The sequence below is a fragment of the Erpetoichthys calabaricus genome, chromosome 13 (genome assembly GCF_900747795.2).
Source record: "Erpetoichthys calabaricus chromosome 13, fErpCal1.3, whole genome shotgun sequence".
In the NCBI taxonomy this organism is placed as follows: Eukaryota; Metazoa; Chordata; class Cladistia; order Polypteriformes; family Polypteridae; genus Erpetoichthys; species Erpetoichthys calabaricus.
Window position 1 is genome coordinate 53,169,730 of NC_041406.2, and position 26,279 is coordinate 53,196,008.

Genomic DNA, 26,279 nt, shown 5'->3' on the forward strand with positions numbered 1-26,279 from the left:
GGACGTGAGTGAGTGAGTGAGTGAGTGAGGAGGCAGGCGAATTATGTATTAAGATTCTGCTGCTAAAAAAGAATGCCCGATTAGTATTTCTCAAACTGAATAAAATGGACTAGTCCACAACAGTAGCAAGGCCAGAAACAACAAAGAGGATGGTTCTGGGTAAAAACCTGATTGACAAGCCATTATTCTGAGACTGGAAAATTAATCAAGGTCTGTTAAAAAATATCATTAAAGTGCTTAGTTTATGTGCTCATGGTATATCTTTTATGTATGTGTGTGTGTGAGAGAATGAGGTGTCTCTTTCAACTTAAGAATGTATTTTAAATAAACGTAGCTAAATGAAAACTGAACTTGAATTGAGTTTACAATCCTTTATACAACAAAATCTGTATTTATTTTTGAAATTATGTATACTTGAAACTTATTGATGGGTCAGTGGAAACATGACAATGTAGAACTGCTGTAAAGCAGGATATACCTGCTGAGGTGTGGGGCTGTCCTTGTAGCTGGGAAGTATCTTCAGAGTTATGCTCCCACTGCTGCTTTTTAGCAGTTCCTGGAGCTCTTTTGGATTGTTTCCAACATCATGTCCATTCACCTCCTTAATGATGTCTCCCACATGAAGCAGGCCTTGGCGATCAATCATTCCTCCGTGAAGTATTCGAGCAATTACTAGGTCATTATTCTCAACCCTGAATGTGACACCCTGAATAAAAAAATAAGACATAATTTTCTCTGATAGACATACAGTGGATTTTCTATTTTATTACATCTGAAATCTGGTATCTGAAAATGTTACTTACAAAATAAATGGGGAAAAAAAATGGGGAAAAAAAATCTGTTTTGGAAATTAAAACATCACATTTTAAAATTAGATATTTAGAATCTAGTTAGACATTTATGGTTGTGCTTGCTTCATGGAAATCATAAAAAATATAGTGTAGTAACTGGCAGACTGACGCCCACAGCTGAATTCATTGATCAGAATTAACCAATAATAAATAAAAAGTGTTTAATACTAATTGATTTTATCTAATGACATAAAATACTGTATATACTCACGTACAAGTTAGGTCTTGAAACCTGAAAAATCGATCATAAAATCAGACCCCAACTTATACGCCCACTCAAAAAATTTTTTTTTACAACTTCTTGCCTCTTCCAATCTCACATCAGTTTTTCAGATGCATTGAATTTTGTTGCAGCAGCACAGTTACCAATTTCTTTCACCACTTCAATGACGTTTAATTTAAAACCAGATTCATATTTACTTCTGATCAAACGCTCCATAGTAGATAAGAGATGCTCTTACGATAAAGGTGTATGAGGGTGTGAGATACAAAAAACACAAATCAGTGCAAGCATTGCTTCGGAATAGTTCGGGTATTACTGTGTGGTCACGTAGGCATAATACATAGAAAAAAAAGGCAGTGTGCTCTGTGGTTACTCTCTAAGGTGGGCATTAGTATATCATAATCTCTTGGACCAATAGCGTAAGTTTTCTAGATTCAAACTATACGAACAATATTATAAAATACCAGAAATTAAACAGTAAAATCAAATCCCGACTTATCCGTGGGAGAACTTATCTGCAAGTATATATGGTAATCATGTGTAATGACTACATAATAATATATAAATGCATTCTGTCTATAACAACTGAAAGTTTTATAGCTGTCATTTTTAGGCACTCTGGGCTATAATGTGGAGTTTACAGATCGTAGTGTTAAAATATTTATTTGATACAGACTATATTCCAATTTATTCGGACTCACCAAATGCTGGCATAGTCAAGTTAGGTTTCTGATGGGTCGTTCAACACCAGGCAACCACATTAATACTATATGGTATTTTTGAGCTATGATTTTCTTTTTTATTTTATTCTTTTAATTTACTTTTCATCACTTGTTAATTCAGTGAAGGCAAATTCAAAACAAAATTGGTCTAAAAGAGATGAATGCTTGAAAGACAAACTAGTTGAAAGTATAACTGAAGCTTTACACCCCTTAAAAAAGGCAGTGTATCCACACAAAGCCCCATCACTAAAACCAAACACATTTTCAGGGTTATTCAGCATACTTATGACAAATCTCTGCCTATACTGTATCTGTCAACTCCAGCAATTCTCTATATATGTTGTACACCTGTAAAGAATTTATTGGTGGCTAGCAGCACAAGATTGTTTCAAATGGAGGTGTTTTGTAAATGCCTGAATGGAAGCTGATTTAATGTCCATATCTTTTTTTTTTTTTGCAGCTGTGCCTTCTCTCCTGCGTGATTAACTTCAGCTGTGGGGTGGGACCAACAGAGTGGGTGTTTTATATGTGTTGATGCTTTCAGGGTCATGTTTGATTTGCTGTAATTTATATTTGCATATTTATTGAATAAAAAGTTGATTACAAAATAACCAATTATGAATTATTTTTAAAAAGTCTTTCTGTTTTTTGTACTGCTTCATTTTCTCCCCTTCCACCCCCCAGGTTAATTTGGAAAAGCACAAATCCTTTTTTCTTTTGAAAAATCAACTTTTGCATTATATCATTAGTGATAGTCCTGTTAACAGCATCATGCGTTTAACCAGTGAAAAAGAATCAGACTGATATACGACAACTCTAAGCAAAAAAAAAAGAAATGTCACTGTAGAAGTGACAAACACAAAAAATCTAACCACAAGACTGCAGGTTCATTGTCTGCCAAACATACTTTGTGACTTTGCACAGGCCAAATAAACCATCAGCCTTTCAAACTGTAGAAATGGATGCAATGGGTTCTTTTATTTACAAATCACTTCAGGAAAAAAACGGTCAAGTAAACAAACAACTATGCACCATTCACCCTCATGTGCTAATTGGTAAGTAACCGATGCTTTAGTCATGTGTGCAACATAGGCATTAAAGAATATAAAATATACAGTGCTTAGTTTTAGTGAAACAATAAATCCTATACTGTGGTTGTTTATAAAATAAAGGAACTTTAAGTTTTGTATATTAACAAGTGATTTTACCAAGGGCTCCCCTGCCTTCTTGCGGATACCAATCATTCGTACGGCATCAGCTTGTACAAGTTGCTGGTTGTTGACTGGTGCTTCATTATTAACTTCAGATTCTGGAGGCAGTTCATAGCATTTTGATGCCACTTTGTCATGGGCCTCCAATAAGGACTAAAAAAAACAGCAGTACATTTTTGTCAGTTGAAATTCAAAAATAAACTTGAAATTATAGTATTTATATACCAGAGAACATCAGTTGTCAACATTCAGAGTTCTGAAATGAGACCAATATAATACAGATAGCTGGTAAAAGTCAAACACTATAATAATTAGCTCACTTAACATTACCAAGTCTCAAATTCTATACAATGTAGGGTTAAAAGCTCAGAAACTGTAAAGTGTGTTGGGTGGAACAAAACCCAAAACAATACAACACTCTTAATGATTTTACATGAGCACTTTTAAACTTACGCAATGAATAATAAGTAGAGTTAACTACGAAATGCTTAACTATGGTTGAAATCTGAAAGATTTGATTGTAAGAAGGGATTTTGAAGGTTGGGTTGAAAAGGAGAAAAGAGTAGTCTTCAGCTCAACACTTTTGTTGTTCAGCTCTCTACTTTTGGTGGTCAGAGTTTGGTTAAGTTAAAGATATTTCCTAGATCCCACCTCCGTCTCACTTAAGTACTATTATTTTCTTTTTTTATCCAAAGCCCTTTAAATAGATAACTATTTTAGGAGACAGACAAATGCATATAGCTAAAGAACAGACTATTCAGGGCCGAAGACTGAATGATCACAGAGGGGTTTCAACCAATGGCTATGACACTTTCAGTTCAACTGTTTAGCCCCAAGTAACATTCTGTATGAGTTTAAATGTCTGTGGTCCATCTAAACATTCATTCACTTTGCAGACTTGCTTATTCCAATACAATGTTATAAGGGACCAAAATCAACTACAGTAAGCAGAGGCACCAATTGTGGCACCAGTTCAGTGCAGGACCAACTCATTAATAAAAAACAGCATATTAGTAATTATTGACTGCTGACAAAAACCGATGATTAACAATTTTTCTCATTGAGCTTTTGAGTCTGAAACAAAAATCAAAATTGGTGCAAGATATTTAAAAAGCACTTACAATGCAGCAACATCTGAAAACTACTAACAATCTGGGACACTTTTGCAGTGTACTGCATTTCCATCCATTTTCTGAACTCACATTTCTCTTTAAGGGTCATTCCTTGCAGACAGGAGCCGACTCTGGACGATCGCCAGAACACCTCAAGGCACACTCATACACACAGCTACACTCAAACACAGCTCAAACACAGGGGACATGTGAACCTTCTACACACAGACTGAGTCTGGACCAGAATTTATAACCCAGAGCTGGCTACTGCATCACAATGACACAGGCCTGCCTTAACCATGATTGTGTACATTTATTTCTATTGTCATAAGCACATATAAAAAAAATAATTATGTCTTACACAGTTAATGCTACTCTTTTCTTCACATTGTGTTCTTTCTTTTGATGGTTTGTGTTATTCATTTTTGTAAAATAACAGAGGCTTTATGAGTATATGGAATACATTTCATAAATCTGTTAACACATGCAAGTACCATATGGTTCAATATTCATGTTTTACCTGAAAATGGGGTTCTTTCAAAATTCGTGAGAGTTCTGCTGCACTGTCATCTTTACTTGTTAATGGTCTGATATCCTCCAGAATTTCTGACACAAGTTCCATATTATTGTCACGTACTGCTTCCAGTTTAACATCTTCCAGCCTCTCATGAGCCTGCAAGATCAAAAACTAGGTCAAGGACAGCTGATCCAGTTGGCTGGATAAGTTTAATTTATCAGTACAACAAAGCATTACAGAAAATCTGCATAGCCAGGAGACAACAAATAGGCTGTTACTTATATTGGCTTTAATTGCAGATATTACTAAAATGTTATTTGCTGTGTAAGAGACATTTGCATTTCAGACCAAAAGAGATATTTCACTTAGTTTAAGTTTGTATAAGATGTCTGTCAGTAGCAACTTATGCATAACAGCTCAAAGTAAAAAGCTATTATTTAGCAAAAGAAAATATTCAGCCTATCTTTACCTCTTTAATAAATACATTGTAAGGCTGTGTTATTTACAACAGTGCATCACAAATTTATTGATATCAAATTGTCTAATACTCCCAATTAAATCCATCTCAGTTAAAAGGACTAATGTCACATACAGTATGACAGTACTTTTAATTACTTTGAACCTCACTCTCTCTGTCAGTTTGAATCACCATGAAAAATTGTTATCTGAGGAAAGCACAGTAGTAGCTTAACAGTTGTAAATAGAGTGAGTCCTTCTTAACAAACCTGGATGTATCATAATTTATACTTATGACTCCATCAAATTAAAGTCATCTAGTGGGTGTTCTTATAATTACTGGGTTTTAAAGTATGTTTTCCTTTTTGTCCATCCTGTTGTTTTTAATTATTTTTCATGTATTTTTTGTCATTTTTTAAAATTTGATCAGTATTGTTTTGTTTAAATAAATACAGTTTTAAATGTGTTCTGTTGGCGATACCACAAGAAGGGGGGCTGCCATGACATCACTGGTAAGGGACTACAGTGATCCCTCGCTATATCGCGCTTCGCCTTTCGCGGCTTCACTCCATCGCGGATTTTATATGTAAGCATATTTAAATATATATCGCGGATTTTTCGCTGCTTCGCGGGTTTCTGCGGACAATGGGTCTTTTAATTTCTGGTACATGCTTCCTCAGTTGGTTTGCCCAGTTGATTTCATACAAGGGACGCTATTGGCAGATGGCTGAGAAGCTACCCAACTTACTTTCTCTCTCTCTCTCTCTTGCGCTGATGTAGGGGGGTGTGAGCAGGGGGGCTGTGTGCAGCTGCTTCCTGAAGGACGTGCTGCACGGAGCTTCGCATACTTAAAAGCTCAAAGGGCACGTATTGATTTTTTATCTCTCTCTCTATCTCTCTCTAACTCTCTCTCTGCTCCTGACAGAGGGGGTGTGAGCTGCCGATTTCAACAGCTTTGTACCGGCGGTGCTTCGCATACTTAAAAGCCAAAAAGCCCTATTGTGTTTTTTTTTGACTGCTTGCTTTGCACTCCTTTGAAAAGGAAGATATGTTTGCATTCTTTTAATTGTGAGACAGAACTGTCATCTCTGTCTTGTCATGGAGCACAGTTTAAACTTTTGAAAAAGAGACAAATGTTTGTTTGCAGTGTTTGAATAACGTTCCTGTCTCTCTACAACCTCCTGTGTTTCTGCGCAAATCTGTGACCCAAGCATGACAATATAAAAATAACCATATAAACATATGGTTTCTACTTCGCGGATTTTCCTATTTCGCGGGTGGCTCTGGAACGCAACCCCCGCGATGGAGGAGGGATTACTGTACCTCCTCTAAGTTAGTCTCATCAGAGTGTCACTGTTTGTGGTGAAATTAAAATCATTTATGAAACCATAAAATTAATAAAGCAAGTACTGTATGGATTTCAGGTTGGTTATATTTTGCTTTGTTCTTGGATTATGCATTTGGATTACAGATTGGATTTATTAGTCTGAGGTTGCCATTTCAGGCAAACCCTTTTACTCTTTTTTTTTTTTTTTACCTTTTTACATGTTTATCCTCCTTTTTTAAACATTTAATAAATGTTGTAAAATATAAAGGAACATAGCTCTGTCTTTTAAGATAGAAGTTAGTGGTTATTCTCTCCCTTTAAGGACATTTTGAGCATTTAGACTACAGTAATCCCTCCTCCATCGCGGGGGTTGCGTTCCAGAGCCACCCGCGAAATAGGAAAATCCGCGAAGTAGAAACCATATGTTTATATGGTTATTTTTAGAATGTCATGCTTGGGTCACAGATTTGCGCAGAAACACAGGAGGTTGTAGAGAGACAGGAACGTTATTCAAACACTGCAAACAAACATTTGTCTCTTTTTCAAAAGTTTAAACTGTGCTCCATGACAAGACAGAGATGACAGTTCTGTCTCACAATTAAAAGAATGCAAACATATCTTCCTTTTCAAAGGAGTGCAAAGCAAGCAGTCAAAAAAAAAATCAATAGGGCTTTTTGGCTTTTAAGTATGCGAAGCACCGCCAGTACAAAGCTGTTGAAGGCGGCAGCTCACACCCCCTCTGTCAGGAGCAGAGAGAGAGAGAGAGAGAGAGATAGAGAGAGAGATAAAAAATCAATACGTGCCCTTTGAGCTTTTAAGTATGCGAAGCTCCGTGCAGCATGTCCTTCAGGAAGCAGCTGCAAACAGCCCCCCTGCTCACACCCCGCTACTTCAGCGCAAGAGAGAGAGAGAGAGAGAAAGTAAGTTAGGTAGCTTCTCAGCCATCTGCCAATAGCGTCCCTTGTATGAAATCAACTGGGCAAACCAACTGAGGAAGCATGTACCAGAAATTAAAAGACCCATTGTCCGCAGAAACCCGCGAAGCAGCGAAAAATCCGCGATATATATTTAAATATGCTTACATATAAAATCCGCGATGGAGTGAAGCCGCGAAAGGCGAAGCGCGATATAGCGAGGGATCACTGTATTTTGAAACTTTTAAAGTCTGAGACACATTTTGGGCCTCTACCACGCAACTATGATTTTGCACAACACATTTTTTTTTTCTTTAACACATACGCACACATTAAGGATATAAAAAGTCTACACACTTCTGTTAAAAAAACAGATTTCTGTGATGTAAAAAAATGAAACCAAGATAAATCATGACAGAACTTTTTCCACCATTATTGTGAAATTGTAACCTATACAAAGAAGGTGAAATTAAATCGGGGAGAAATAAATAAATAACTTACAAAAACCTGGTTACCTAAGTGCGCACACCACAGATTTTCAGTTGGATTCAAGTCTGGGCTCTGGCTGGGCCCTTCCAGAACATTTATCTTTATTGGTGAAGCCATTACTTTATTGATTTTGATTAATGTTTGGGTCATTGTTAATCCAAGTTTCTCTTTGCCTTCATCTTCGTAGCAGACACCTGCAGGACTTAAACCAAAATCAACTAGTATTTTGTGCACAATTTACTCCACTTGGATTAACGCCTTTGACTAAAGATCGATTTCTGGCTGAAGAAAAGCAGCCCCAAATAATGATGCTGCCATCACCATTCTTCACTGTAGATAATGGTATTCTTCTGGTGAGGTACTGTGTTGTTTTAGTGTCAAACATACCTTTATGAATTATGGTCAAAAACTTCATCCTCAGTCATATCAGTATTAAACCACATGGTTATGGGAGAATGGATGTATCAATTGTGCAAAATATAGCGGGGCTTGGATGTTTTTGTTTGTGAGAAAAGGCTTCCATTTTTCTATCCTTCCCCACAGCCCAAACATACGAAATATAAAGAAAAGTGTTGTCACATGTACGCAGTTACCAATACATTCTAGAAAGTCCAGCAGCTCCTTTAATGATGTTATAGGCCTCTTGTCAGCTTCCCTGACCAATTTTCTCCTTGTCTTCTGGTCAATTTGTGAGGGATGTCCTGTTCTTAATAGCATCACTATTGTGCCATACTTTCCCCACTTTTTGATGACCGTCTTCATTGTTCTCCATGGGATATCTAATGCCTGGATATTCTTTCATACCTCTCTTCTGATCAATACCTCTCAATGTTGAGATCCCATTAATGTTCTGAAAGCTCTTTGTGGACCTTGCCTTTTGCAGGAGGATGCAACCTAGAAGATGTCAAGATAATCCTACAAGAACAGCTGGAGTTTATTTGGAGGTGAGCAGAGACATTTTAACTTATGGCAGGTGTATACTATTATTTAACATAGGCTGAATACAATTGGTTCATTCTGCATATAGCCACAATATTAATTATGGTAAGGTATGCACACATACTGTATGCAACTGTTTTCACCTAAACAGTTTCTGATTTGTTTTCACCTTCTTTGTATAGACCGAAATTTCACAATAAAGGAGGAAAATGTTCTGACATGATTTATCTTAGTTTCATTTTTTTACTTCATAAAAACCTGCTACTTTAAAAAGGGCAGTTAAAAGAATATTCATTTAAGTATGGATGGTGAAATTGGATTCAAATCCGTATCTAAAGTTTTTTAAATAATTTTATTGGACATCAAACTAATGCTCAAATTTCACCAATAATTTGATGATGCATTAATTTTTCATGATGAGCAAAACATTAAGATGACCCTGAAATAATTGCGGAGTGTATGTTTTTAAAGTAAGTGAGAGTAACATAACATATGCTACACTTGCATAGAAAAATGAAAATATGAAATTCCAATATCATAAACGTAAAAATATACTTCAGTTTTTACTTAAGTGTCAGATGCAAAAGATGGCATTAAATATAATGTCCTATACCTTTTCATGTTTAATTATTTGGTAGGTGCAGGGATTTCTGCTTGAAGCACCAATGAAAACTCACCATTGCCAAAGTAGCACATAAATTCCTGGTTCAGATTGGGCCTGATCAACGTGACTGGCACACCCTTCAGTTAGTGCCAAAACATCTAATGAAGAACAGATTTGCCAGAGAAACCAGTGGCAGCAATAAAATCCAGCTGCATGTAAATAAATATTTTTGTATCATTTTACACTTTTGTTAATTTGCATTTTAAATTGTTGCTAGGTTTGTTTCCATTAAAATGAAAGAGAAATGTGTCACATACCATTTAAGGCTATAGCCTGCAATACAATTCCCAGGCAGCCTGCCAAATATGATTCAGTAGATGACATTTATTGTAAAGATTGTACACTGTCTGCAAAATATTATACACATAAGTGTCACATTTCAGACCTAGTCCCATTTTTCTCTGTATCTTAAAAAGTGTGCGCATCAGCATCGGCCCAGAATTATCTATGCATCCCTATATTAATCAAAACAATCCATTGATCCATTTTCTGCCCCTCTTATCTAAATCAATGTTGTAGGGATAACCTTACAGCTGTAATGCTATTTTTGATTACAAAGTCAGCTTAAACAAAAAACTATTGTTGGTGCTTTTGATGACATCAGCATGTACTCTTTCCCAGAGTGACTTAATCACATCTTACTACTCGTCTTTGAAATCAACAGAATATGGGTTATTAGGGTGTACAACAGAGTGATTGAGTGCTTTGAGATATACTCCCATGCTACTGATGAGAAAATGAGACTACTAAAGTCATAACAAAATTATTTTTCATTGGTTTCTTTTAAATGCAAGTTCAATGAGTTTTCTTTAAAAACATAGATCCCTACAATGCTCTGAATAACTTTTTACAAATATTAATGTGAATCGTACAAATTACCAGTTAACAATAATTATACAAATCATAAAGTAAAAGGGACAAACATATAAGCATATATTATAATTGTCTGGCTAAATACATGTTATCTATGCTTCAGTGGATTCAAGTTTTTCCTAACTATTAGGATGGCTGGTTACCTATCTAAACAACATTTAGACGCTTAGGGTGACCAAGCGTCCTCTTTTGCCCGGACATGTCCACTTTTTACGTCCTGTCCGGGGCGTCCTGGCGGGTTTTATAAATTCACGAAAATGTCCGGTTTTTCATAGGACCATTACGCGTGTACGTAAATTGACTGGCGTTTTGCACACAATACTAGGGTACTACTTTTTTGCGCGACGTAATTACCGGGAGGCTGCCTTGTGGGCAGGTCTGCGCCGCGCGCGCAAACACACAGACACAGACAGGGAGCAGTGCAGACAGGGATCAGAGCAGAGAGCAGAGCAGTATAGCAGGGAAAATGCCGAAGCGTAAGTGCAGCTTCACCGATGAACTGCAAAGAAAATTTCCCACATACCATCCCGGTTGGGACAAGTGGGAGGCGGAGTGCACCGTGTGCAAAGCCGGTACATACAGTATGTCTTGGTATCCAATAAAGGTGCAGGGGATCTGAAAGCCCACATGGACACCGAGAAACATAAAAAAGCTGTGCGAGGTGAGACTAGTTTATCTGCAAAGTTGACAGAGTTTTTTGTCAGACCAGGAAAAACAGAGGATGATGTAAATGCAGCAGAAGGTGCAATGGCTTTTCATACAGTGAAACATCACAACAGTTACAGGTCCATGGATTGCACCAGTACTTTGCTTAAAAAGGCATTTCCTGACTCTGACATTGCAAAAAAGTTTAGTAGTGCTCGCACCAAGACCGAAGCCATCGTCAATGGTGCTATAGGCCCCCACTCTGTTGAAATCACTCATGAAGCACTCAAAGAAATCCAGTACTGTGGTGTTTCCACAGACGGGAGTAACCACGGAGCAGTGAAAATAATCCCAGTCATAATCCAGTATTTTGACTGGAAGAAGGGTGGCGTGCAAACAAAATTGATTGAAGTTAAAGACACACCCAATGAGACAGCAGAAACTATTGCAAAATATCTCACAGAAACCCTGGCAAAAAACAATGTGTCGGAAAAATGCATTGCATTTACTGGAGACAATTGCAACACAAATTTTGGAGGAATCCGACGTGATGAAGCTGGAAAGAATGTGTTTGCAAATTTGAAGAGTTTGCTGCAAAACAAGACTCTGATCGGTGTGGGTTGCCCAGCACACATATTGAATAATTGTGCACACCATGGCGCAGGCACAATAGAAATTGACATTGAGAATATCATATTCAAAATCTACCAGTACTTTCACATTTACACTGTGCACACTGAGAGCCTGAAGGAGTATTGTGATTTTGTTGAGATTGATTACAGAAGGATGCTCTCTCACAGCAAGACAAGGTGGCTGTCATTGTTCCCAAGCATTGAGAGGATGTTACAGATGTTTCCAGCTTTAAAGGCATATTTTCTGTCTCAGCAAAAGCCACCCATAGCACTCAAGAGTTTTTTTGAAAATGATTTTGCTGAAATCTACCTTTGGCACATGCACACACTCATGTCTGTGTTCCACACCCACATTCAAGAAATGGAACAGGAGAACATGTCCATTATGGAAGTGAAGAAGATATTAAACAATATACATACCATTCTTCTTCAACGCAAGAGCAACAACTTCATGTCCCTTAAAGTTAAGGGACTACTGGCACAGAAGCGCAAAGATGGACTTGACAAAGGCTGTGACCAGTTCTGTGCAGATGTGCATGGCATGTACAGTGCATGTCTGGAGTATCTGGAGAAGTGGATGACTCCCATGGAAGAGTTCTCAACATTCATGTGGATGGATCTGAGTGAGCCACCAAACTGGAATGATGTGGAGGCATGCATCAATTACCTTGGAGAGAAGGGGGTGGCAGTTGATGATGTTAAGTGTTTTGACCAGGTCACCAATCTGAGGAAATTCACAGAAACGTGCAACCATGATGAGGAGTTCAGTGGCCTGCAGGTACACCAGAAGTGGACCAAATATTTTGAAAAGGCAAAAAGCATTGCATGTTACTCAGAGCTACTGACAATTGCACAGTTTGTCTTTGCACTTCCCTCTCACAATGCAAATGTTGAGAGTGTTTTTTCACTAATGCAAAGCCAGTGGACCAAGGAGAGGAACCAGCTCTCTGTAGAGTCACTAAAGGGGATTCTACTAGTTCAGTACAACTTCAAAGACACGTCTTGCAAAGACTTTCATGCTTATTTGTTAAGCTATCGAAAACTGCTAGGAAAGATCAGCTCTACAGCAAAATATGGATGGGCTGACAAGGAGGATGAAGAAGAGAAGCAGGATGAAGAAGAAAACTAAAGATGAAAAGTCTAGATTCTTTTTGTTTAAGTTTTTTTTGTCTTTGTGAGACTCTTCTGTTATTTATTTTATTACATTTAAGAGATATATTGTTGAAGCTGGAACAGAATAGTTCATATTTAGAACAATATTTAATTATTTATTTGAAGAGTCTAAGAGAGCTATTATTTTGTTATAAGTTTTTACAGATTTCATTTTATTTTATTACAGAGGTTAATTCTGCACCATTGAAGTATAATAAATAATGTTCATCAACCACCAAGAAGCTTGTCTGAATTCGTCTGGAGGCCGTGCCGATCGTCCTCTTTTTTGGAAATCAAAATATGGTCACCCTAATTTAGCTACAAACTTTTAATTTTTTGCACTAATACACTGCACTTCTTCATAACAGGCAACTTTAAGGATAGGAATGGTCCTTGGTTCTTTTTCTCAAAGTAAGATAAAGGAAAATGTACCTGCTCTGGTGTGTTGTTCAACTTTAATGCCTTCAGCCAGAGATGGTGGTGGAGATGATTAGGTTCCCCACAAGCAAACTTTAATTGTTGTTGCACCTCTTGGCCAACGTATAACTGGTACATGATCAGCTTTATATATTTTTTCCCAATTCCTGAGACAATTTCTAACAGCAAAAATAATGCTGGGATTTTGGTACTACATTGCTACTTTGAATAGTGTAAACCTGACTGATATGCAAGGTTACTTCCTGTCATGAAGATGGAAAACACAAACTGAAAAATTGCCACCAGCCATTTTGCCAATAATAATAAGACAGGTACAACAACAAATAACATTTATCTTTTTCCTCTAACTACAATATTATCTGCTTCTTTTTATAAAGATGCAATTTTCTACAGAAGTAGTGTACTTCAATTTTAGCTCTCTGGGGATTTATTCAAGCTATATATACTCTTTCTAAGCCTTCCCGTGATGTGCCTTCTTTTGGCCCCATATGAACCCAAAGCAAAAGAAAATGGTAAAAAAAAAAAAAAAAAGAAAGAAAGAAAAAGAAAAATTCCCTACACAGGAAAACACATTCACCCAGATTTTCAGTAAATGAATCAATGACCGTTGAGTATTATTAGAGAAAATAAATTCATAAGCACTATAACAAAGTAATTAATTAAAATATGTAAACTATACACAAGCTTTCACCATTCACATATCTTAAGGGGAAAGTTACGCTATTTTATGTAGGGCATTCTAATATACTACACATTTTCAGTTATTAAATGTGAATTAAAAAAAGATATATGAAAAGGATTATTTACCTGCAATAAAAAAAGAGAAGAAAAATCACCCATACCTTGAAAGCAGGTAGATAATGCATAAGCTAAAACATTCATTTCCTAAATGCTTATACCAAATGCGTGCCCGTTAATGGAAACATTTTGTATAAGAGTAAAATTCTTTGAAATAAATAATTGAATACATTGAGGGTGGCACGGTGGCACAGTGGGTAGCATTGCTGCCTCGCAGTTAGGAGACCTTGGTTTGCTTCCCAGGTCTTCCCTGCGTGGAGTTTGCATGTTCTCCCCGTGTCTGCGTGGGTTTCCTCCGGGTACTCCGGTTTCCTCCCACAGTCCAAAGACATGCAGGTTAGGTGCATTGGTAATTCTAAATTGTCCCTAGTGTGTGTTTGGTGTGTGTGTGCACCCTGCCTAGCACTCTGTGTTGGATGGGATTGGCTCCAGCAGACCCCCGTGACCCTGTAGTTAGGATATAGCAGGTTGGATAATGGACGGATGGATGGATGAATACATTGAAAAGGTACTTTAAAAATACAATGCAGCAGAATGTAGTTGTACAACATGGAGAAGTTGACATTTGTTCTAAGTGGTAACTGCTAACTGCAAGGCTGCACACATGAAACCTATTTCGTGTGCTTAAAGGAATACTCCACCAAAAAGTTATATTTTTTATATGTTAATTACACCATGTACAGTAGTTTGTAGTGATGGCCAAGAAAAAAATGTAATCTCGAAAAGTGATCAATACTGTACAAAAGCAAAAGATATGAAAAAATGTCCTTGGAAACAAGGGAAAAAAAATCTCACGTCACTCCTGTCGCATAACCCACATGTCAGTTATCCAGTTGCATGTAACATACAAAACTCATGCAGTTTTGCTAAAATATTATTAACCTGATGCTTCAGAAATTACCAGTCTATTTCATAAACAGGAAACCTAAAGCCTGATGGGAATGAGTTTTTGAAATGAACACCCACTTCTCCACCTTGTTCATTGGTCAGGAGTGTCCATCAGAATTACACTGTGATAAAAGCAAATGCCTTCAGATGAAATGCACCAAGAAAAAAACTGCAGTTAAACAGGCAGACAAACATTGCATGTAAAAACTTATTTTAATATTCTTTAAGGGGAAATTTAAATGGTGCTTGACACTGTAGAACAAAGATAAATGTAACAGTGACCAACGGTGAAAGTGGTGGACAATTCCTTGGCCAGATGTTTGCATACAAATCTGTGAACATCATTACGAAGTGTAATAACTGCTTAAACAAATTAAGTCTTTAAATATGATTTTTTTTTTTAATCCGGAGAACATAAAACAGATTTTAGGCCCTTGAAATAAATTTCACATACATACAGTACGTGGGAACTGTTCATGATATTATCCACTTTCAATGAAACAATGATGCCAAGCATAATGTTAGAACGTCCCAATCTGAAAAATCCCAGAAGCAGCAATGATTGAATTTTTGTTACAGTGACTTTTCCAGTTAATTATGTGACAATGAACCTCTCTACCTCCATAATCAAGAGGGGTGAAGCCAAATTAATTGAAAGCTGACCAGTAAGATGGTATTAATCACCTCTCAAAACGAAACACATTGCTTCTCTATGAAAATTTAAGGAAAGTAGTTTCAAGACAGCCACACTACACCATGACCCCATGATTTAATTGTAGAACTATGATGAACCACTACTTGCAGGAATCAGAGAGATCACACTTGGATAAAGAAGCAATTTAGGAGGTGAGAAGGAAATTTAGATGTGGGTAAATACCAAGCAGTCAGAGATTTACACTAGTTTTGGTAATGGCCAGAGGGACAGCAGATTTTCTAATTTTATTATTTCTCTGTAGTTTGTGTGAGCCTCTCTTGTGTCAGAAGTAAACTGACTGTTTTAATACATGTGGTTCCTTTGGCATTATTCCAGGTGTGACAATATTTCACAAAGACACTCTCTTGAATTACAAGATGGCTTGCTTTTTTTTGATTGCCCTTTGCTACATACATTAACGTTTAAGCTTATGCCATGCCACACTATTTCACTCAAAACTGCCAATTACTGCAACAAGAGTAGCACCGTTTTCTCAGACGTCTAGATGATGTAAGACTGAATTCAACCCTGCCATATCATTGTCTCCCTGTGGGATTCTTCTATTTAAATTCATTTTATTCCCATATTCCAAAAAGTTATGTTTTGATATTAACCTAAATTGGCATTGTGTGACTGAGTATGGATAAGTGATTGAATGTGTGCTACAATGGATAGAAATTCTGTTAAAAAGAGGCGTCTGTCTTGAGCTATTGGGGTAGGCTCCAGCTTCCTGCTATACAGAAATGGAGTAAGTTCAATCACAAAACAGAAGAAAGGAAGTTATGGCATGTGTAATTTATGGGACTGTCCCATTGGTTACTACATTTATGTATTGGTGTAATCATGTCTTTCTAGGTCAATTAGGTCACTTTTTCAAACAAGTCTTTCTAGAAGCTAATCATTTCACAACACTTACAAAACAGAAGCAGCACGACACTTAAAGTCTTAAACCTTGCCTGAAATACTCAATGCAACTACTGCAACTTGGAACATTTTCATGGACAAGCCTATCATAAATCACATATTTAGCAGAATTTTTAATTAAGACATAAATGGAAAGGATTTAACTTTGATTTAAAATGATGGGGGACATGCAATGTAAGAAACTTGTTAAAAACTAAAGTTAGCACCTTATAATTTGGAAACTGATTTAATTCTGGTTTTTAAACAAATGAGTACAGAAAGATGAATGGAATATTCATACTGCAGGCAACACAGATAAGACATACAGTGCATCCGGAAAGTATTCACAGCGCATCACTTTTTCCACATTTTGTTATGTTACAGCCTTATTCCAAAATGGATTAAATTCATTTTTTTCCTCAGAATTCTACACACAACACCCCATAATGACAATGTAAAAAAAGTTTACTTGAGGTTTTTGCAAATTTATTAAAAATAAAAAAACTGAGAAATCACATGTACATATGTATTCACAGCCTTTGCTCAATACTTTGTCGATGCACCTTTGGCAGCAATTACAGCCTCAAGTCTTTTTGAATATGATGCTACACGCTTGGCACACCTATCCTTGGCCAGTTTCGCCCATTCCTCTTTGCAGCACCTCTCAAGCTCCATCAGGTTGGATGGGAAGCATCGGTGCACAGCCATTTTAAGATCTCTCCAGAGATGTTCAATCGGATTCAAGTCTGGGCTCTGGCTGGGCCACTCAAGGACATTCACAGAGTTGTCCTGAAGCTACTCCTTTGATATCTTGGCTGTGTGCTTAGGGTCGTTGTCCTGCTGAAAGATGAACCGTCGCCCCAGTCTGAGGTCAAGAGCGCTCTGGAGCAGGTTTGCATCCAGGATGTCTCTGTACATTGCTGCAGTCATCTTTCCCTTTATCCTGACTAGTCTCCCAGTCCCTGCCGCTGAAAAACATCCCCACAGCATGATGCTGCCACCACCATGCTTCACTGTAGGGATGGTATTGGCCTGGTTTCGTCCAAACGTGATGCCTGGCATTCACACCAAAGAGTTCAATCTTTGTCTCATCAGACCAGATAAATTTCTTTCTCATTGTCTGAGAGTCCTTCAGGTGCCTTTTGACAAACTCCAGGCGGGCTGCCATGTGCCTTTTACTAAGGAGTGGCTTCCGTCTGGCCACTCTACCATACAGGCCTGATTGTTGGATTGCTGCAGAGATGGTTGTCCTTCTGGAAGTTTCTCCTCTCTCCACAGAGGACCTCTGGAGCTCTGACAGAGTGACCATCGGGTTCTTGGTCACCTCCCTGACTAAGGCCCTTCTCCCCCGATCACTCAGTTTAGATGGCCAGCCAGCTCTAGGAAGAGTCCTGGTGGTTTCGAACTTCTTCCACTTACGGATGATGGAGGCCACTGTGCTCATTGGGACCTTCAAAGCAGCAGAAATGTTTCTGTAATCTTCCTCAGATTTGTGCCTCGAGACAATCCTGTCTCAGAGGTCTACAGACAATTCCTTTGACTTCATGCTTGGTTTGTGCTCTGACATGAACTGTCAACTGTGGGACCTTATATAGACAGGTGTGTGCCTTGCCAAATCATGTCCAATCAACTGAATTTACCACAGATGGACTCCAATTAAGCTGCAGAAACATCTCAAGGATGATCAGGGGAAACAGGATGCACCTGAGCTCAATTTTGAGCTTCATGGCAAAGGCTGTGAAAACTTATGTACATGTGCTTTCTCACCTTTTTTTATTTTTAATAAATTTGCAAAAAACTCAAGTAAACCTTTTTCACATTGTCATTATGGGGTGATTTGTGTAGAATTCTGAGGAAAAAAATGAATTTAATCCATTTTGGAATAAGGCTGTAACATAACAAAATGTGGAAAAAGTGATGCGCTGTGAATACTTTCCGGATGCATTGTGTATCAGGCATCAACTAACCATGAATTCACTTTCATAGCAAGGGCCATGTGCATGGTTAGGGCATGGGTGTTTTTCATTTGTAATTCTTTTAAGTAAAGTGAGCTTCACTTAATAATAAAAGTGTCACACCTTATTGTTAACTTCAGTCTACAACACTATAATCCCTGAAGCCTACGAAAAAGTTGTATTGCCGGGCCACCTTAAATTCCATTGTACCTCTTCATCAGCATCTTTGTTTTGCAAATGTGTCAATCAGCAGTGGCAGCAGGCAACCAGCTAACCCATCCAACACGAGGTAGCTGAAATCAAGTCAGACGCAAAATTCTCAGAGCTCAAGTCAGTTTATCTGGGTGTGAGGTGTCTGGAATTGTATAGGGTAAATAATATGTTGTTACTTGGAATACATACATTTCATGTGTGTTCTGTGTCTATAACAATCTGGGTAAATGTAGGATGACAGGAAATGTGAGGCAAGAAATGTTGAACACATAACTAAAACAGAAAATTTTTCATGTTATAGTAATAACTGACAAAACCTTGATGTGAATTGTATAATGTGTGAAGACTGAAGTCCAAATATCAAATAAACACTTTCACAAAAGGTATAACAAAACAAATGCACCTTTACTCATGAATATAACAGAAGGAAAATAAATCGTTCAATTTACATGTAGCTGTCAATGTAAAAACCCAAGCCCAAATATAAATCAACACAACATGAATACATCTGCTTGGCTGGTGTAGAGGTAAGAGTAGCTGCTTCATAATCATGAGGTCTCTTACTTTCTTATTAATTCTTTTTTTTTGTGGAATCTGCTCACTTAATTCTATCTTAATAATGATGCATTTAACAATGAACGGAGCAGACACCAGGGCAAATAATACCAAAAAAGGTCAAAAGCTTGATGTCAGAAATTTCAAAACTGGTTTTCTGAGCTTTATTGCAGTGTAATAAGCATCCATATATGAATGCTTGAAGAAAAATACTTAAAGAAAATGCAGTGTTCCCTTTATCTTAGTTGTAAGATTTTCATCATTTTTATCATTATTCTGTTTTTCTTCATACTTTTTCCAGGTGCTGTATTTTAAGTCATTATTTACTGAAATACACTAGTGGGTCTGACATTGAAGTAGTAGTTGTCTTCTTTCTGTGTATTTTATCCTCCGACCACTGTTCTTAGAATACTTCACCATTGCTTTGATCATCTTCTTATTGATGCAATACTGACAGAACCTCTTGGGATTGACTTTTGCACTTTCAACTATTTTCCTTTTTAACTACTTTCAGGCATTTCCAATTTTCCTTTCACAGTCAGCCCCATGTACCATGGAGTTTTCAGGATTTATTAATAAAAATAACCATGTGATTTTATTATTTACAGTACAAGGGCAGTGAGCAGACATTTTGATTTATGTTTTTGTTAAATTAGTATTGTTTAATTATTTTGCTTATAGTAATATCAAGCAAATGTAATCAAAAGTGATAATATATTATTCTCAGCCTATACTAAATTATCTGTCAAGAACTATTTATATTTTGCTCACAAAGGCACTGAAAGAGCAAGAGAACAAATCTGTTTCAGTCAGTTTGAATAATAGTATAAAAGGTTTACATCAGACATTAGAATGATTTTTAAATCTTGGTTAAATTTCTAGATCCTGGGTTATGAAAACATTATAGTTTACATATGTGTATAACAACTGAAAAGTAAAACCAAAATCATTATTTATGTGATTTGTTTTTATCGAGATCTACACATTGGTTTACATTTTTTTATTATGCAGTTAATCTTCAAACTGCAAGACTCCAAGTAAAAAGCTGGTTAATTTTGTATATTTGTGTCAGGATTTTCAGTAAGTTAAATGTACTTTGATGTAATTGTGTGAATTTCTTGTGTTTTATCCCTTTAAAACTTAATTTTATTCAGTGTTTCTGTTCCTTTGTTTGTCATTGCCCTGAGGACATCATGCTGTGCTTTATGTTGCATTTCGCATTCAAGGACACATGCTGCTGTGCATGTGTCAACTAATGACATGTCAGATGCAACCTATTTACAATCAGTGGTTGCAGTACAGACATTGTACATCTACCTAAACTAAAAGAAGGATTCTCTTCTAAAAGAATTAAGAACGTATTTTTTCTTTTCTTAAGAATTACAGCTTTCTAATACTGAAATCAAGACTGAGTTTTGGTTTACCACTTCCAATGAAAATTTACTTAATCTTTTGACTCCTTTAGTTCAAGATTATACATTCCATTTATGAAATCTCTGTCACTAACAAAACAAAATATTACAGATTCGCTGTTTCACATAGATGAGACCTTCATTCTACCATTTTAGTGTACAAATATTTGGAGCTCCATAAAAGAACTAAAAGTTAGGTAGTGCCATGCTGCCTTACATTAATAAATTTAAAAAAGTGTAATACCCCAAGTGTCCTGGTATCTTCCAGTTTCCAGAACATCAACAGTTATGAAACCGAGGATGGACTAGTGCAATGAGTGCATAAACAACAAGAAAGGATGGTCCCTAAAGGTGCTTAGTGCAGTTTATTCTCAAGAATCAAACAAAGCAATGTCCAAATAAATAAAAAGTGGTACAAATTCTTCAAATAAATAATCCATAAAAATAAGGGCTCTGCAGAAGACAAAATAAATCCATAATAAACAAATAGGTTAAAAATTATGACTAAAGCCACAGTGTTTAAACTGGGATCTCTTTTCTTATTCTTCTGCTATTCCAGTGCATCTCTGTCTCTCTCGTCTCACCTTCTCACCCATCAGGTCTTTTCAGTGAGGCTAAGACACCACACCAGTAAGTGCAGTCATCCTTCAATTGTTTTCTGTCCCAGCTAACTCAGTTGGGACCATCAAAGCCACCCACCATTGTCCCAACAACATCCCTTAGCATCCACAGTATAATCCACAGAGCCAATGGTCATTCCTGGTCCCTGAATGATCAGCAGGAGGGATCCAACCATGGAGTGTCTTTCCTTTCACTCACTTTCGGGGCCTCACAATTGCCTCGTCTCCTTTCTACTGCACCTACTCACACTTCTGATCTTTACTCCTTTTTTCCAAAAGGGTCTGAACACTTCAAATTTCAGGACTTTTCAAAACTTCTCTAGTACTAGCCATCAGAAGAATCCAGGGTTACTTAACACCTGGTTCTGATTATCCACAGCAAAAATTACATGGTAATTTTTACATGAACCTAGTAAGAAAAAATACAAACTCAAACACGTGGCCTATTTTAAATTTATAACTGACATTCAAGCTCACGCTATTTCCCCGGAATAATAATGCACTTACACACTATTTATGCAATTCTTGGCAGAGCTGCTACATTTAAAAATGGCTATATCGTTTTCAGAACTATGAATGTGCTATTATACATGCGGTGTGCTCAGAGCCAACTCATGCCAATATTTTGGTGTGTGCAACCAAAAGATAGAAATAAATAATTAAAAAAAACTTTTTTTGTTTGAGCACTGTTTACACTTCAAAACACAGTAAAATTATGAAACTACTGTGCTGGAGTGCTAGCGAATAAATACTAGTTAGGCAAATAAATAATCATAAGAAATAAATTTGGCATATTTTATGTAGTAAATTGTTGTGGATGAAAAGTATAAAGTATGCCTTGTGAAGGACATCAGTGAACGTGTATAAGTCTCCCTATCTCACTCTCAAGAAACATCTTCTGAAAAAGGTTACCCACATCTACGTTGTGATTGTATGAATAATGCTTATCAATCACATTTAACACCCAGTGGATTTTACATTTCAGACATTCACGTTTGGTCACAAATGAAGACAAAGAAGATGATATAATAGAGTATCACTAGCCTGACCTGTGCTCTCACTAGCACTACTACCGACTAATCAACTGGCAGGTGTGGCAGTCAGATGTGACAAAAGCCCAGAAAAGGCTTTCTTACACTTCCTTAGTTCACAATGTTTACTTCCTTACATTAGCCTATTCACAGCTGACTCACCTATATTTCCAATGTCAAACTTCTTCATACGGTAAAGGCACCCAGCTATATGCTTATTTGATTTGTCTTGTTGAAGCCAATCTTTGTAGTCATCATTTTTCAAACATTTCAAGTTAAATGGCTACTTTCCTGGCATGTTGACTGCTTGATAAATGAAATGACATGTCAAATACTGTATACACAACGTAATTTACCTTGCTACCGTTTTACCAATTAACACTAATTTGCCACTAATAATTCAATGTGCTGGCTAAAAGCTACTACATATCTACTATGCCAGCTCCCCCACTCACTTGCACACAGAACCCAAAACAAGGTGATACTACTGTGGGAGGTCATTAAAACATGATATTAACAGAAGATGTATGCTTTTATTGGAATACACTTCAATATTAACCAATTAATTTTTTTAAGAATTTCAAGCACTCTTCAGTACTGGACTTTGGCTTGTTAATTTTTCATGAGCTTCTAGGTTTTCCAGGACCCTTACAACTCTGTCCAAGCATCAATTTTGACTTCTTACCCAGTTCTTTACCTTTTTAATTTCTTGTATACTAAGAATAGGGAACGTATTGCAATCATACAAAAATTTGATGTCGACAATTTGATGAATATCTATGTTTTAGACCTCCCTAAGTCCAAAAATACAATTTTTGGAATTATAGCTGTGTGTCTGTCTGTCTGTGTGTATATAAAAACGATAACGAGTACACTTTCACTTAGGTCAACCAAATTTTTCATACAAGTATTAGGTACAAAATATATATTTCTATCAACTTTTGGGCTATTGGGAAGGGGTACTTTACCTGAACACATACTCGATTTTTTTTTTATTCATGCAGGGGAGACCACTCCTGATAACCCCCCCCCCCCCCCCCCAAACACCAACAATCTTCCTTTTGATCCTGTCTCTTTTTGTGTTCCTCTTGTTTCTATGGGAGGGCTTTTTCTGAATTCAATATGGAGTTGAGTCTGAGATATTGTATGTCCTCTGGAACTTATCCTTGTATTTACTTGTCTTTTTTGATTGAACGTCATTTCCCTCAGACTTAATGTCTTCCTGGTACACCTGGATAATGAAAACTTCTATTCTAGAATGCTATTTATAGACTACAGCTTAGAATTTAGCACTTTTGTACTATTAAGGTTCTTTCCCAAGACTTACTGTTACCCTGTGCAACTGTATTTTGAACCTCCTAACTGACAGACCTATGGATTTTGTGGTCAAACACAGCTCCAACCACACTATTAAATTAAATTTGCTGATGGCACCACCAGTGTACATCTCACAACCGCCAATGAAAAGACAGCTTACAGAGAGGAGATTTCCTGACTAACCCATTGGTGCCAGGACATCAACCTCTCCCTTAATGTCTGCAAAACCAAGGAACTTGTCATTGACTTCAGGAAGTAAGAAGCTGGCCACACTCCCATGGATGGATGAAGTGACACACAGATATAAATGCAACTTGTGATGTAACCATGATATTATGAAATGCTTGTGCAGTAACTACCAAGTAAATTCAAAGGAAAATATTCAGTAAAACCATTCTAACATTTCTATACATGCAAATACAGAAATACCTTTGCTAATGATCTTACAATTGGGCTCTCCATTATGCCTCGGAGAAAGATAAGATCGATCTCCTTTGCGCCTGTTGATGTAGGTAGCTCACCGAGGTTATCCAGTACTTGCTGCATTGCTGTGAGGTGACAAAATATAAACAAAACAATTTAAGCAAATATTACCAAAAGCAAGGTAATGCACAACCAATCAAAAATCAGAATTACAAAGTAATGTGTCAATAATGTTTGATTAATCTTTCAAATGATCCCAACTGCTATGACATTGTAGTTATAAACTAACATCCATTTCCATGCTAAAACAATATCACATTCACATGGGTAATATATTCTTTTTAATTGCAAAGTATACTAGTGCTTTAACTCCAAATGGATGCATACTCGTTCAAAGCTCTTTCTCTTCCTCTCTCCATGTGTTATTGACTTGATATAATTAAATGCTTTTAGCTTTCATCCTACTTTGACATTAAGGCTCTCTGCGCTCATTCTACCTTTCTCCTCTGGGAAATGTCTAAATGATAAAAATGAAGCTCAACCAAAGAACAACAATTACTTTATTAACCTGGCTTGTCTGTATGCTAAGGAAATATACATTTCTTTATTTCTAATTACCTATTATATCACTGTAGAATGACAAGAAGCAGTTTGAATTCTGACCACATGGTTGATCAAATTTGGAAATGAATGATTTCAAATGCTCAGCATACAGTACATCTAGTTGCTAGTGCGTGAATAAGCTAAATATTTGGGGGAAAAAGATGGATGGATGTTTACACTCATATATTTCAGTTCAACCTAAAAACATACTCTAAAACAAAAGTCAGTAATTGATTAAAAAAATCTAATGCATGGCTTTAAATAATTACTAGCAAATTAGCAATACAGAAAACAAGAATGAAGAAATCTTTCACCAGATGGTGGAAGATTTATACTGAACTCAACTTTTCAAACACTTGGTCACTACTCTCTGATTTGCATTCCTTGATCATTCACATTTTTAACCACCAACAATGCTGTTATTTTTGTTCCTGCAGTTTTATAATTGTGGATGTTATACACAAGTGTGACAAATTTTACTACAGAGATGCTAATATGGATATTGCAGAAAAAATGCTGGCATTTTTAATTGTGAGTAGTTGTCTCCTGCACTTTCTGTTGAACCCAGTAGCTTAATGCAAGGCAGTTCAACAAAAGAAACCACTTAATATTACCAGATATTTCTATTTTTTACAAACTTACCAGTGTTTCATTGCTACACTGAAACGTTTATTTCACTATATTGTTATGTCCATCCAAGCAAATATTTAATGTTATTTATTCTACTTGCATTAAGAAAATCAGTTCAGAACATATTATATTCATCAGAATGATGTTATCTCATTTTTCATCTTGTTTGAAATGCCAGAGACACAATTTTAACAGCATAGTCTATAATGGTAAAGTAAAATCAAAAATCTGCATCATGCAATGTTAGTAATCTACTCACTGATGGTTTAGTATTTTATACAGTATTGCCTTTTTCTGTATTTTTACTACAATATACACTTAAAGCACGTTCTACAATTTCCTCTCTCAACTAAAACGGCTTGTAACATTGTGTAAATTGTACATGCTTTTATAGTAGTTATTTGAAAATCAGCTCATGTTCTTGGCCGTTTATGTACATAAATATCTCTGAAACCAATTACTCAATTTTCATGCTTTTTCTTGGGTTGTATACAACACACAAATATAGCTTTATAACTTGTTATAATTAAGAAAAACTGCAAAGGTGTTCATGAAATTCAGACAGAGTTTACTGAGACAGTGAAATACTTTGAACATAGACCTAATAAAGAACAGAAATCCATTGTTGCTATGAATGTAGTGAGCTGATTGATTGCAGAGTGCTGTCTGATTGTGCTAAACAATCAAAGATAAATGCTATGAACATGGGCTGATATCTAGTTTATGACTGGTTTCACTAAACAAAAAGCAAGAGCTTTTTAATTTGCACGTGCTATTTCAAATAAAATAAAATAAATTGTTGCAATGCAATACAGATTATATAGCTCCAATTAATCTTGTATCACTCCAATACATCTTGTATGTTGTACATTTAAATGGCAGTTTTGTAACCAATATAGTTCTGTTTTTCTTTTGTGCATTTCAATAAGAAGGTGCAATTCTAAAAACAATATAATCATTATCCAAACTTCTCCAACTGCTAATAAAGGAATTACTTTTTTTAAAAGTATACGAGTGCTTTGCAATAATATACATTTAGGTAATCTGAGACAGTGCTGGAAATAGGGCCATA

General features: G+C 36.5%; 1 protein-coding gene across 6 annotated transcripts in view; it reads right to left on the bottom strand.

Moving 5' to 3' along the window:
• pals2b (protein associated with LIN7 2, MAGUK p55 family member b) overlaps positions 1 to 26,279 on the bottom strand; it is a 209,882-nt gene that overhangs the window by 25,175 nt on the left and 158,428 nt on the right. For 3 of the 6 annotated variants that reach the window (XM_051935763.1, XM_028818272.2, XM_028818274.2), the window contains exons 2-5: positions 23,981 to 24,099; positions 4,640 to 4,792; positions 3,005 to 3,160; positions 479 to 706 (exon numbers count right to left, since the gene is read on the bottom strand). In XM_051935763.1, the coding sequence (XP_051791723.1) occupies positions 479 to 706; positions 3,005 to 3,160; positions 4,640 to 4,792; positions 23,981 to 24,097 (654 nt within the window). In that variant the 5' untranslated portion in view covers positions 24,098 to 24,099. Of the gene's footprint in view, positions 1 to 478; positions 707 to 3,004; positions 3,161 to 4,639; positions 4,793 to 18,613; positions 18,890 to 23,980; positions 24,100 to 26,279 lie in introns of those variants that run through there. The other 3 variants (XM_051935764.1, XM_028818273.2, XM_051935765.1) reach the window with 2 other exon arrangements.